Source organism: Anas platyrhynchos, chromosome 1 (genome assembly GCF_047663525.1).
Source record: "Anas platyrhynchos isolate ZD024472 breed Pekin duck chromosome 1, IASCAAS_PekinDuck_T2T, whole genome shotgun sequence".
NCBI lineage: Eukaryota > Metazoa > Chordata > Aves > Anseriformes > Anatidae > Anas > Anas platyrhynchos.
The window spans coordinates 182,771,291-182,785,199 of record NC_092587.1 but is presented as its reverse complement, the minus strand read 5'-3'; the positions used below and the strand labels follow the sequence as shown (position 1 = coordinate 182,785,199).

The window sequence follows — 13,909 nt, the reverse complement described above, 5'->3', positions numbered from 1 at the left end:
TCAGAAATGTCTTAATTAAAGTTTTAAGAAAAAACAATGTGCAATCAATGTTTCCAATATAATGTAACCAGTAAAGTGCAAGAAAATAGATGAAAAGTTTAGAATAAAAATGAAGTGCTTTTTCATCATGAATTGCATAGAAAAGCTGATGGCTTTTGTCTGTATGCATAGATTAGTACTAAAGCTGCTTTTCTGAAATAATTCAATAAACAATCAGCATCTGTTGTAAAAGAGAAGATTGGAATGAGATAAGAAAAATGAAATGTGCCTTAGTAGCAAATAATATTTCCCTTTCTAATTTCTAAGAATATTTTCCCTTTTCTAATATTATTTTGGGTCTTATAGCCATTTTAGAGAAAGCTTATTTTAGCAAGTGCTTCATTAAGAGAATATTTTTGGTTCATCTGTCTGCGTGGGTTGATTTTAGACTGATTTCAATGTGAACTTTACTCTCCAAACATTAAAATGATTGGAGAGACGAGTCTTATTATGTATTTTTGAAGTATGTCTTTATAAAAAAGCATTAAAAAACACTACAGGGCTGCAGTAGGTTGACCACAACTTCTATTTTGTGTGAGCGCCCACCTTAGATTCTTCTTGAAACAAGGTGACTGCTCAAACATTTTGAATGGTAGCTGTTAATATAGAATTATGGAATAATTTGAGAGCTGCTGCACACCTAGAGTTTACATTTTTTTTATAGGCATTCCATACTTAATAGGTTAACTTAGGGCCTAGAGTGTTTGGGGTTTCTTTATTTGTTTATTTGTTTTTATATTTATTTATTTATTTATTTATTTATTTATTTATTTATTTATTTATTTATTTAATCTGCTCTCTTACCCTGCTGACCCAGTTGTGATTTCATTCTTCCATGTGCAAAGTGTATAACTATGTATCTTGTTAGTATATGTTGTACCATATCAAATTGGTATTATTTTTTTTTCCAAAAAATAGAGGTAATGGTTGGGGTTTAAGCAAAACACCTATTGGATTGACTTCATTAGGATATTTTTTCTCTTTGATAGATCATTCTGCTATCAGATTTTGTTCTGTGAGGTAGAGCACACTTTTTATTATAACCAACAACTGTGAAGGGAAAATTGGCAAGTTAGGCAGGTCCCACCAGATCAGAAAGTGTTATATTCTTATTGTCAATTAAATGGGTGTTATTGAACAGTTGGCATTGTCCTACGTACGTTAGTGTTCTTCACCCAAAGGACCTCAAATGGCTGGTTGTACCTCCAGACTGTATCACTGAATACTACCATTGTTCAGATACTTATCTGTGCACTCCACTCATGTTTTTAAAGTATTTTCTTGACCATTGTGGTACTCTTTGGAGTTAAAAGGTGGATGGATTCATTGCTTTTCTTCTTCAAAGTGCAGATTGAGATCCTTACCATGAAACTTCTTTTGGAGGGGGGAGGAATAACAATTTACATAGTATATTGAAATCTATCACTTAGAGTTAATTAAAATGTGAATTGAGGAAGAATCATGGATTTTAGCCTGTGATGATTTATTAACTTTTTCTGTTGCCTCTAGTATCCTAATTATCATTGGAAAAATGAAAAAAAAAAAGTTACAGCTTGGTTCTCTGTCAATGCTTACTCATGCAAATATACTTGTGTTTAATGATATAAACTAAAAATCAAATAATATATATTACATATTTTTTGGAAGCCAACACTATGCTAGTGAACGTTTTTGTACGTTCTTATGTTGCTGTAGTTTATGCAGCTTTTGGTACTTCACTAAGCAATGTGGCTGTTGGTCATGTTTATTCTGTCTAGGGAAAACCATAAACAACAGAGTGTATTTTTTTTGCTAGATTTATTTGTTTCAGCTCTTTTTTTTTTGTTAACTTTTATAAAATATACACAGTGATTCTGTATTTATACACAAATCAAGATTAGAGAAATGTATTTTTCATTTCAATCAGAAGATAATTTTAGTCCTTGTGAGGCTATAGTGGTTTTTATTTTTAATTTTATTTTTCTATTTGGATGGCTGAGTGTCTTATAAAAGAAGTTATGATAATAAATAATTACTAGAAAAATAAGAGTATCTTTGTTGTTTTACAGTCATTTCATTAGCTATAATCTCTCATTTTATATGCAGGTAAATGGCATATGAAGCAAACTACAATAAATAGAATTGAAGTCAGGAATTCTGTTTATCATTAAATATCATGTGTTTATTCCACACATTCTTTTAATTGTACATTGCTAATATGTTCATAAAAGTCGTTGCCTAATATGCTGCAGTGCATTCTGAGAATTCATGCAGTTATAAATGAAATATAAAAGCAGAAAATGTGCCCAACATATTTTATCAAACCGGACTTCTGTGCAGTTAATGTATGCAGCGGTTCAAGAACTATCGAATGTAAATGATGAGGTGATATTGATGAAAGGAGGGGATTGAGGTCTCGGGGGGCGCTGATGACGGATTGAACAGAAGCGGCCTTGCACCACACGTAACTCAAGTCTGTCGTCTTCACTGCTCAAAGCCATAATGGGAGGTGGCAGTCTGAAATGAGTTGCCACGGCAAAGAGTATTATTTTTGAAATGCTTTCACACAAATCACTAGGCCCTGCATACAACTTAGTTTCATGCTTTAATGTCATCAGGAGGCACAAATTGGTGTGTCTAATTGTTTGCCACCTGCCAGCAAAATGAGCTGCCAGCCAGCCAGACGGGTTTGATTGTCTGTCAGCTATTCAATAGATTGAGAGTGACAACATCAAAAATTTCACTTCAAACTCTGAAGCTCTGAGCAGCTTTTCAGAGACCTCTTCCCCACAAGTGCTTCTGGACAACTGCATTTTTCAATTAGTTTTCAATATATTGCTGCCTTCTGCCTCATCTGTCTTAAGGTAGCTGTAATTACATTATGAGCTATATAAACAGATTTCTGGGACACAGGAGTCTGGATTCTCAAAGTTATGACATGTCTTTTAACGTCAGACTAAATTCCTTGAAAATGGCATCCAGGATGACATTTTTAGAAGCAAACACTAAAGGGTTATTTCACCTAGGTTTGCAACTAATGGAGCATAACTCACCAACAATTTCTTTTTGCATTCTCATCTTCTGTCTGACAAAAATCAGTATCTGTTATTGATTTTAGGGTTTCAGGCTTTCCTTGGGTTTTAGTCAGTTTGCATTTGTCCCACTAGACAACCTAGACAGTTAACATTTGTGAATTTATTTGTGATTCTACCCAGTACTACACTCTAAGGTTTACATTTGTTCCATTCTACTGTTTTTCTAGTAGAGAGATTTTAGAGTGAGGCTGTTTTTGAAATTGAGAGTGCTCTTGGTTTTGTATATGTTTGTTTGATTTTTTTTTTCTAAATTAGATTTTTATATATTTATATAATTATTTTTTTCTACATGTATCAGAATTATTTCAATAGGAGGCATTTTTTCATAAGCAGAAAATCTTGAGTTCCTGGAAATTAGATCAATTATTTTTCCTAAGTTAAATATGTTACTGACTTTTAATGCATTATCATTTCATAAATTGGAACATTATGGGTTATCATAGTTCAACAAAGTCTTTACAAACATAAGTTAAAATATTTTGAAGACATACTTTTGAAGAATTTTAGGCTTTTTTTTGTTGTTGGTTGATTGGTTGGTTTTTGTTTTCCCATGGAAGGTCCTTGGGGGCCAATCTTACAGATATTTGTATGCTAGAGAAGATGGACATTTTGTGGAATCCAGTCAGGGATGGTATGTGTCCTGTCAGTATGGAGAAAGGAGGTATTTTTAAAATACATTTAGATGCATAGCTATATTTTGTATACATGGACTATGGTTGAAAGTAATTGTCATTATCTCTATGTGTTTTAGTAGAATGAATATGTATATATATTATATGTATACATAAAACTGATTACAGGAAGGGAAAAGAACAAGAACTGTGAGAAAAGATACTCTGAAGGCTCAGATGGAGAAGTTCAGTTGTATCTGTTGTATTATTGCACATCTTTGGGAGATCACTGCTGTACACTGGTCTACCTCAGTCTTTTACATAAAATACCTAAATCAGTACACTACATTCCTGTTACACTACATGTCTCCAAAAAATGTAAAACAGATTTGCCGAAAACTAGATTTGGTTTTCTTGAAAATTTAATACAATAAAATGTAAAATGAGCTATGACTAAATATGTTTTAGTCTTCTCCCAGTTAAAAAAAAAAAAAAAAAAAAAGAAAGAAAGAAAAAAAAATAAGATTACTTTTTAAAGTTCATAAATTAAAATAATTGGATAAATCAAAATGCCTTTCCTACGAATCAGGTGGGGACAGGTGCTGCCTTAGACATTGCATTCCACACTACTTTGGGTATCACACAAGTTTTTTGTAAACAATGAAAAACTAATAAGCAATGTAAAGATTCGGGGCTTCAACTGGGGTTCTAGTCCACTCTCAGTAGTTTTCATGATTTTTATGCAGTGGATATTGGAGTAAAAGGAAAGACTTGAGAGCTCATCTCTCTAGAATATATTTCCTCATGTAGTAGTTAAAATATGCTCCAAAGAATGAAATGTATGGTTTCAGATCCCATTAGATAGAAGAGGGAGATGAAGTTGCATTGCCTGTCTTCCTGGATGGTGTCTTAGTCACTGATTTCCTAACTAAACAAAGGAAAATGTGGAAGAGCATCTCCCCCTCAGCTCTTCATTTAGAACAAATTTATACTAAATTTATTGATAGGTCAAGTCAACCAAAATTAGGTATATTAACCTCTTTTTTTTTCTTTTCATCAAGCTGTTATCATGTTCCTCTTGTTTGTTATTTAACAATCTAAATACAGCTCTCTCAAAACTCTTACAACCTATGTGATGTTCATCTTTTCATATTCAGTGCACTGAAATAGTTATATCTTATAAATGTATGTTTTATGAGGAGAAACTAGTATCTCTTTACTCTTCAGTATGATTCATCGGATATACAGCTGAAAACTATACTGGGTTTCTGTCTTAATTTTTTTTATCACAATAGGCCTCTGTAAAAAAAATATGTATATATTAAAGCTTTATTCACTTTTACAGAACTGCTACTTTTTAGCTTTTGATTTATTTTTTTTTTTAATATCACAGATAGATTAGTTTCCTTCCCCATTCCCAGTCTACATCTCATATTATTCATTCCTTTATGATTTTTCTTTATTCAGTGATGTTTCTTGCACTTAATACATGACATTTTAGCTTATATTCTATTCAAATTCTTCAAACTCATTAAATTTCTGGTATTTCCAATTTCTCTATTCAGTCATGACCATTTGTCTTTCTTAATAGTAAGTTTTTTTATCTCTTGCAGTATTTTCTTGTTTCTTGACACTTTTTAGATCGTTTTAGATGCTTCAGCTAATTCATCATGAATGCCAGGGAGATTCTGCAAATTGCACTGGAAATACAACCTGAAACTCACTCTCCCACTTGATCCAAGCATGAAATCAAAGACCTTCATGTTCTTGTCCTAAAACCATACCTAAGACAATTCACTTCCTTTATTTAGAAATAATAATCATAATCATAATTGTTTAGTAGATTAGGAACACATTATATACTTTAAAATTTTGATGTTTTGATGTATATATGCTATCAAATGACTTAAAGAACCAATAAGTGGATATTCAGCGCTAACATTTCATTTGCATGAACTTCAAAGATTATATATTTCTGTGAGACTTCCAGAGTTACATCTTTACTCCTTGATTTCAGATGAATCTTATCTTAATGCAGTAAACCTAATAGAAGGTTGTCTTAAATAGGATTCAAAAAGTGCTATTAATACTTGCTAACAAACACTTTAAAAGATTTTAACCATGATCTGGGAAGAATAGTGAGAAATAAATACGCATGTTTCATACTGGATCAAACATATATAGGTATAGAGAATACACAAAACTTTCTACTGTGATTTCTTCTGAACCATCTGGCAGAAGTTGATGTTTGACACAGAATACTCTTGTGAAAAAAACTTACTGAGGTATGTGCTTCTTGAATATTAACAGAATCATAGAATAGTGTGGGTTGCAAGAGACCTTAAAGACCACGTAGTTCCAACATGCTGCCATGAGCAGGGACACCTCCCACGAGACCACGTTGCTCAAAGCCCCATCCAACCTGGCCTTGAATACTTCCAGGGATGAGGCATCCACATCTTCTCTGGGCAGCCTGTTCCAGTGCCTCATCAGCCGTACAGTAAAAAAATTTCTTCCTAATGTCTAATCTAAATCTATCCTTTTTTAGTTTAAAACCATCATTACACTCACTATGCTCCCTTTAAGGAGTCCCTTTCCATCTTTCTTGTAGGCCCCCTGTAAGCCCTCTTCTCTTCTCCTGGCTGAATTCAATTTTCTCAACCTGACAATCCCAATTCTCAGCCTGAGAAACTTCAGGCTTAGGTTTAGAATTTAAAAAGGACACTCAGAGCAGTAGAATAATGATTAGTAGTCACATTTATGTTTAGAATTGTAAAATACCCGATGAACTTAGAATGAGTTGCTACAGCCAATTACTGCTAAGCCTTTGTTGACTAAATCACTGAGGAACATTTGCGACCATGATGATGTGATTCAGGAAAATGTGCACCAGTTTGGAACATTTAGGAATCCTGAAATACATTGTATAAAATATGATAAAATATGGCCTAAAAAGAAATGACAGAATTATGTATGACCTTTTCTTCTAGACTGTAGATTTTTGTTCCTTCATGAAAAGAATATCTGAATACTTGGCAGAGACACATATCAGGCATCTATCACATTAAATTATTTCTTTCATTCATATTATCTTTAGGTAGATAACTATGCATCTTTCATAAATCTGTTTTGGTTTGGCTTGGATGTTGTTTTCACTGTTCATGCCATTGGAGTGGTTTGATTGGCTAAAAGATGGTGTGTGTATTTTTTAATTTGAAAGCTGTCAGTCTTTCACTTTTCTTGTTCTGCTACTACTTTGTTTTGCACATTTTTGTCCAGTCTATTGTGTTGTTCATAGAGTTTCTTAGTCTTCTTCATCTGGATGTCATTCTCTATATTCACTTATTGTGTATTATTTTATCAAGAGAATGAGACATTTTGACAAGATTACCATGGATGATATGTCAGAAAACGGCATTTTCTTTCAAGCTAGGATGATAATGTCTCAAGGTTTTGCATCCTCTTATGGTAGAGATGTTTCTTGTGATTATTTTTAATTTAATAACACCTTACCTGTCTTCATGTCTTGATTCACACCTAAAAAAGAACATCAACCAGATGTGAAGCATTAGTACTTGTGGAATACGGGGAGGATTGTCCTTTCTTCCAAATGGAATTAATTTTTAGACTTAAACTACACTCAAGAAAACAGTCTTCTAAAGAAGATTTCTTCTTGTGTTTTTATGACATTGTAAGGACTCTGCACTTGTCAGTAGCTACTCAATATTCCTTAACTCAAGTATTCCAGAACTCAAGTATTTGATTGAAACATTAATTGAGCTAGAGATCTTTTGTGTGGATACGAGCTAATTTTAGGAATTTTTATACTTTTATGGTGCAGATTAATCTACCGGTATAGACTCAAGTTTTATTCACCTGTAGCAGCTGCTATGTAAACACTTTACATCACCAAGGACCGAAAGATATTATTAACTCCAAATGAGAGCAATTATTTTAGTGTCATGTATCTTAATCAATAGTTATTCCATTGTGCAAACTCATCTTCTCCTAATGTGAATGGAAAGAGACAGAAAAACATCAATGTGCCTAGAATTACCTTTCTGAAATACATGCTTTAGGGTAGTGGTAATGCTGTTGTTGAGAATGCAGAAATATTAACTGGGACTGTGATCCCCTTTAAAAAGAGTAAATTATTATTATTATTATTATGCTTGAGGAACCTTTTGTACACTGTCATCAGATAAAAGATCATAAAAAATAAGCTGTATGTTATTTTCACAATGGCTTCACAAATAAAATTTCCATCACCAGGCTTTGAATGAAAATCCAGAGAAACTGAGGACTTAGACATATATTAACTACATTTACAAGAGACAAAACCAAAACTCTTCACATTTTGATCCATTATGTGCCATCATGTTTACATGAAAGTGTCACAAAATAATTACCAAAGGAACTTCTAGAGCAAAATGTGGCCTTATTACCCTAAATAGTTGCATTTTCTCCCTACATTATTTCGTTACAATAATTATTTTTAGTTATAAAGGAAAATGTATCTGCTCAAGTAGAAAATGTGTATGATGATGATAATACATTGTCTTAACATTTACAAATATTTGTTTCAGGTTTGGTTTTTCACTCAGTTTTACTATTGGCATAGACTTTTATTGGAATCATTTTTTAAAATAAAGACATTAAAAAAAAAATAGAAAAGTTTAAATTTACCTGTCTGCACTATGACAGCTGTTCAGTGTTGAAAAAGTGTTAATTAAATGTCTATACAATCTTTTCCTTCTTCCATTTTAGCATGTGCAATGTATTTACAAATTCTCAAGACTACACTTAAACATTATTTTTTAAAGGGCATAATACCAATATTGTGCATGTAAATCTGTACTACTAGTATGCTGGCTTAGTTTTGAATGCTTGGTATTTTCTTTGCAAATCTAGAACACAGGCACACATAGTGGTGTCAACAACATATCAATGAAGTGATGTGATGTTTCAGTTTTAGGGGCACTGAAAGAGAAATTGAGTTTCTCAGAACAACAAAGAATAGGAGTATGGTTTCATATATGTGAAACTATAGGGTTTATATGAAACTATATATATACATGCATATATATATGTGGTTTGACTATAGGTTAACTATGAAACCATATATTATATATATATATATGGTTTCATATATAGTTCACGTAGTCAACCTATTTCAGAAAGATTAAGGAAATTGCCTTTATTATGCATTCTTTATCAATAGCATTATAACAGAGTGTAATCCTGTAATAAGCAAAAACTGTTGCTAACTCTGCTGCAGAGTTTTAGTAATCTGCCATTTCTTTTCCTACAGGAGCGTAGTTGTACCAGTGAAGAAGCCCCCACCAGGTAGTCTGGCCGTGACCACAGTTGGAACTGCCACAGCGGGGAGTGGGTTGCCACCGGGTAGTACACCTAATATATTTGCTGCAACAGGAGCTACACCAAAAAGTATGATTAATACAACAGGTATCGTCCTTAAATATTTTTGTGACACTCATTTTTCCTTTTTTTTTTCTTTGTTTGTTTTTGTTATTTTTAGTGGTGTTTTGTTTTGTTATTTTTAGAGGTGTTTTGTTTTGTTTTGTTTTGTTTTCAACCATCTTTTTGGTTACTGTTTTTATACTGTTCAAAAAAAACTGGAATGACTAAATCTTGTCCTTTGTTAGAGACAGTATTCTCACTTGGTGTATGTTTACAATCTTTGATAGTACATGTTGGACTTGCACAACCTTTAAATAAGTGAATAAATATTGTTTTATAGTCATAGTTCAGAATAAAAATGAGCTAGCTTCTCCAGTGCTCTGTAGCAGAGGATGTTTGTACAATATATACCAATTAATACCACCCTGCACACCAAAAAAAAGGCTACAGGATATTTATGCATATATCGTAGGTTGTGAAGGTAAATAGTTTTGTCAATCATTATTTATCAATACAAGTATTTTATGGTTTTTGGAAGGTTTTTTTGGTAAGAATTTACCTAATTTAACTCTAGTCATGTCGTATCAGTAGTTATTTATTGTGACCTATAGAAGGAGGATAAGAGTTTTTTTAATTATTTCAACTATTAAAAGTGGGATTGTCTATCATGAAAGAATCTGTTGACTATGGAGACTGTGGTTTCCTATCAGAAATGAATCCTTACTGTGAGAGCAACCAATGTTTATTTAAACTCCTTTGAAATGTCTGGCTATGGTCTGTTTTCTTTCTAAACTAAGCAAAAGCACTTGAGAGAAGAGCTCTCTTCAAGGATATCACAACTGCAGTCAAGGGTTGAGAAAATTAAAATCTCCCTGGGGTTGCAGAAAATGGAGGGGGAAGCTTTTGGCATCCTTCTACTTCATGGAATAATATGAAGACACACTCATTATTTTTTTCTTTCTTTTTGCAGATTACCTTTAATACCTGGTAATAGAACTTTGATTTTCCTAATGATAAAAAACAAAACAGACAAAAAAAACCCCTCTAAGTTAATTATCCTGAGGCAGATGGGAGGGAAGAATGCTTTGAATATGTTTTTGCTTCTATGAATGGTTTTATTTTGTGTAGCCAATTCTGTTAATCTTGAATGGATTTCCTTTTAGGTACTCTTGTATCATGCAAAAAATAACCTACATTGGAAACCTTGTTTTCCAAATGATATTGAGTAGTGTGAGCTTTTCAGACTCCTCACTGATTAAAGATCTGGCGTATTTTGGCTGGAATGTAGTAGCTCTTCTTTGTAAGTAATAGCATTTAAAAATCAGTTGTCTCCCTTATACCACTCTTAGTAGAGGACAGTATTGCGGGTACCATGGTATGTTCACATTTTTGTAGATTTTATAGCTTTTTCTGGGTTTTGTTTGTTTGTTGTGTTTGTTTGTTTGTTTTTGTTATGTTTTACATTTTGTATTTGTCTCCTAGCTTGATTTATGGAAAGTATTAATTATATGAAACTTCAAGTGTCAGATTTAATTAGTCAGAACTAAATGTGTACTAAGCTTCTTGTGATCTTACTTGGTAAAGCCTTTTATGCCTGAATTCATCTGAATGAATTTTATTGATTAATTCTACCAAGAAAGAGTTTTCAAAATGATTCCTTTCCAACAAATTTAATATCAACATTTTAGAAACAGTAAATGCATTAATGGCAGCAAGAATTAGCATAACATTGAAAACATATATATATTAAATTAAAATGCTTGTTTTGCAACTTTTAATTTAGCTATGCCTACAGTAGTTAAAACAGTGATTGTATATGTCAGTTTTTGAGGTGTATGCGTCAAGTATCCCAATGCTTTCAGGTTGTAGAGTTTGTGAAATTACCTGCTGTTATTAATGATTTTAGGGTAAGAAAAGAAAACTTCACTAAACTACAGAGATTTTTACTATGATAAGAAAAGAACAGTATACAATTTTATTAGAAACACTAGATGTCCCCCCAAACCTATTTACAGCTGTTTTTACAGTATGTCACAGCGTGCCAATGCAATTTTTTTTGAGGTATATTCAGTGCTGAAATTCTGAGGAAGGTGGTGTGTGGGGTTTGTTTGTTTGTTTATTTGTTTCTTTAAGTTATTCATAGATTGGAGTCAGTGTTTACATTTCATCTGCCATCGCTGTCATAGTCGATGTCACTGTCACAATGCAATGAAATGTATGTTACTGATGCCCTTTTAGTGCTTTGAATATTTCTTTTGGGAGACAGGTTTTCTTCCTTCATTACTGTAAGAGTCTGTTTCTGTAGTTTTTAGAGTTGATTTCTGTAATTCCTATCCTGATTCTCACCTCTGTGTTAAATCTGTAGTTCTTACTCTGTTTAACCTTATCTTCTGGGATCCTCACTGGTTAAATAACTTAGCAACTATGTTTTTAAACAAAAGCCATAATGAAAAGGGGAAAAGCAATGTGTGTTACCTAAGAATATATAACCCACATCTCACTCACACTGTAATAAAATTGTAGTAATTAGAGTAAATCAGCTCCTACTCTAAATCCTGAACCAACCACTATAGTAGCCCAACAAAACCTACTTCATTTTGGTATTGTTTTGAATGTTTTTGTTTTGTTTTGTTTTGTTTTGTTTTAATGGGACAGTCAAAAATCCAATTTTTACCTTAATTCATTTCAAAAAAAAAAAAAAAAAAAACTAAATACTTAAAGGCTAATAATAATAATAATAATTGTACCTGCTGCCAGAAAATATTTGCCCATTACCAGCCTTTTATCTCTACTTTATTTTCAGATGGCTGCTGAAGCAGTTAAGAAATCATACAGGCTTTGTAAATATTTTATTTGTTATTTGTAGGAAATTAAAATATATATATATATTAATATGCCTATATATCAGTTACTAATACTGACCAGCAATGGGGAGTTACTAGTTAGGATTTAAATGAAATTGGTAGAATAATGTAGTTGATCCCTTAACTTCATTTTCTGGGGTCTTCCACCTCTTGTTGCTAACTTGGCTAAATCTTTTGCTTGACACCCTCATCTCTGGTAACACTGCAGTCTCTCCAACTCTACAAGAGTTAGTTGATACCTCTGTTGCTGTGATGTGTTACATGGTGACCGTGCAGCAGAACACTGACAGCATTTATCACGATGCTTTCACTACTGCTCACAGCCACTGTATGCCTTTTCTGTTTTGCTTCAGAGAGTCTGAACTCACAGTGCCGTTTCAGCAAACATGATAGATTGGCATTTATAGTCTAAGTTTAGCCCTTAGCTCTGACCCACATCACATAAAATATAAATGTACACTCTGTTTGCATCTTTTTTCTGGGCAGCTGTTCACAACCCATTGAAATGATATCCCCACTGCCCTCCTTACTCTTCAGGTCTTAAAATTCCCCTTGACTTGAGGAAGGAAACTGAAAAACTAAAATTAGAGTCTTGTTAGAGTATTAATATTCTTCAGACACTAGTTTCTCCCATTACTTGCTGAAGGAATGAAAAATTTGTATTTTCTCAGTCATTTTTTTAAATTTCTATTTAAAAAAATAAAATCTATTTGCCTGTAGTTGCAACTGGGCAGCCAAGACATATGTATGTATAGAAAAAAAAAACAACAACACAGTTTAACTCCTATTCTTCTCAAGCTCATCTTAAATATACCTCTATTTTAGAAAGTTCTTGATTTACAAGATGATGTAAAAATGTTTTCATCTTTGGAATATAATTTGAGAATAATGAAAATGAGGTAAGGATTTATTTTGCCTGACTTTCAGTAGCTATTTAGTTTGTTATTTTTATACCAGCAAAATAAGATATTAATTTATATGGTATTCAAATTTAATGTTTTTAATTGTTTTAGATTAAGTAACATTATTTCCTTACTTAAAATTAAATGAATAAGACAAGGAATATATTAAAAGTTTCTAAAAGTTATATTTTTTCAGATTGAATTAAGACCTGTATTTTTTGGGGGACAGGTGCAGTAGACTCAGGATCTTCTTCTTCCTCTTCGTCATCCAGCTTTGTGAATGGTGCTACCAGCAAAAATCTCCCAGCTGTCCAAACTGTTGCTCCAATGCCAGAGGATTCAGCTGAAAATATGAGGTACACAAGTTCTATCTTTTAATATTAATTATCATTTCTTTTCCCATAACAACCTCATACATACAAAACACTATAAAAAGGAAAAAATATATATATATGAGAATGTATTTTTAGCTTCTTCATTACGCCTTGCTGTAGTTATTCGTATAATTCAATATATATTTATAAACTTCTTTAGTACTAAGAATGTAGAAACTAAAATAACACTTCACTGAAAAGCCTAATTTCTTAGGACTATGCTGGTCAGTAAAACTTTGTTAAAAGTTATTTTTTAGTTTACCAGCTTTTTACAACACTCAGTAGTGAAAGTAAAAATCAGAATGCAAGCACAACTTGGTAATAGGGCATTAGTAAGTGGAGAGACACAAATTCTTCTGAGCAAACAAAAGCCCTGTTTAAACTAGAGAGGGTGAAAATGAACATGCATTTGTGCAGCTAACTAGATGGTGGACTAGATCTAGATATAGCAAGAGGAACATGTCATGGAATAGTCCCCTAAAATCACCCTCTAAAATTCCTATTGTGTATCTTTGTATGATAATTTATTTAGTAAAGGTATTCATTTGTGCCATAGACAGATTTTCAACCTTTTCAATGTGCACACCTATTTGCCCTAAAAAGCTGCAACTGGATATAGTAAAG

The 13,909-nt window shown here is 32.6% G+C and overlaps 1 protein-coding gene across 15 annotated transcripts in view; it reads left to right on the top strand.

Annotated features, from left to right (window-relative positions):
• Positions 1 to 13,909, top strand: part of NBEA (neurobeachin) — a 509,188-nt gene that overhangs the window by 205,525 nt on the left and 289,754 nt on the right. For 14 of the 15 annotated variants that reach the window (XM_038174546.2, XM_072032602.1, XM_072032605.1 and 11 more), the window contains 2 exons: positions 9,036 to 9,190; positions 13,141 to 13,267. In XM_038174546.2, coding sequence (XP_038030474.1) covers positions 9,036 to 9,190; positions 13,141 to 13,267 — 282 coding nt within the window. The remainder of the gene's footprint in view (positions 1 to 9,035; positions 9,191 to 13,140; positions 13,268 to 13,909) is intronic. The other variant, XM_027470228.3, reaches the window with a different exon arrangement.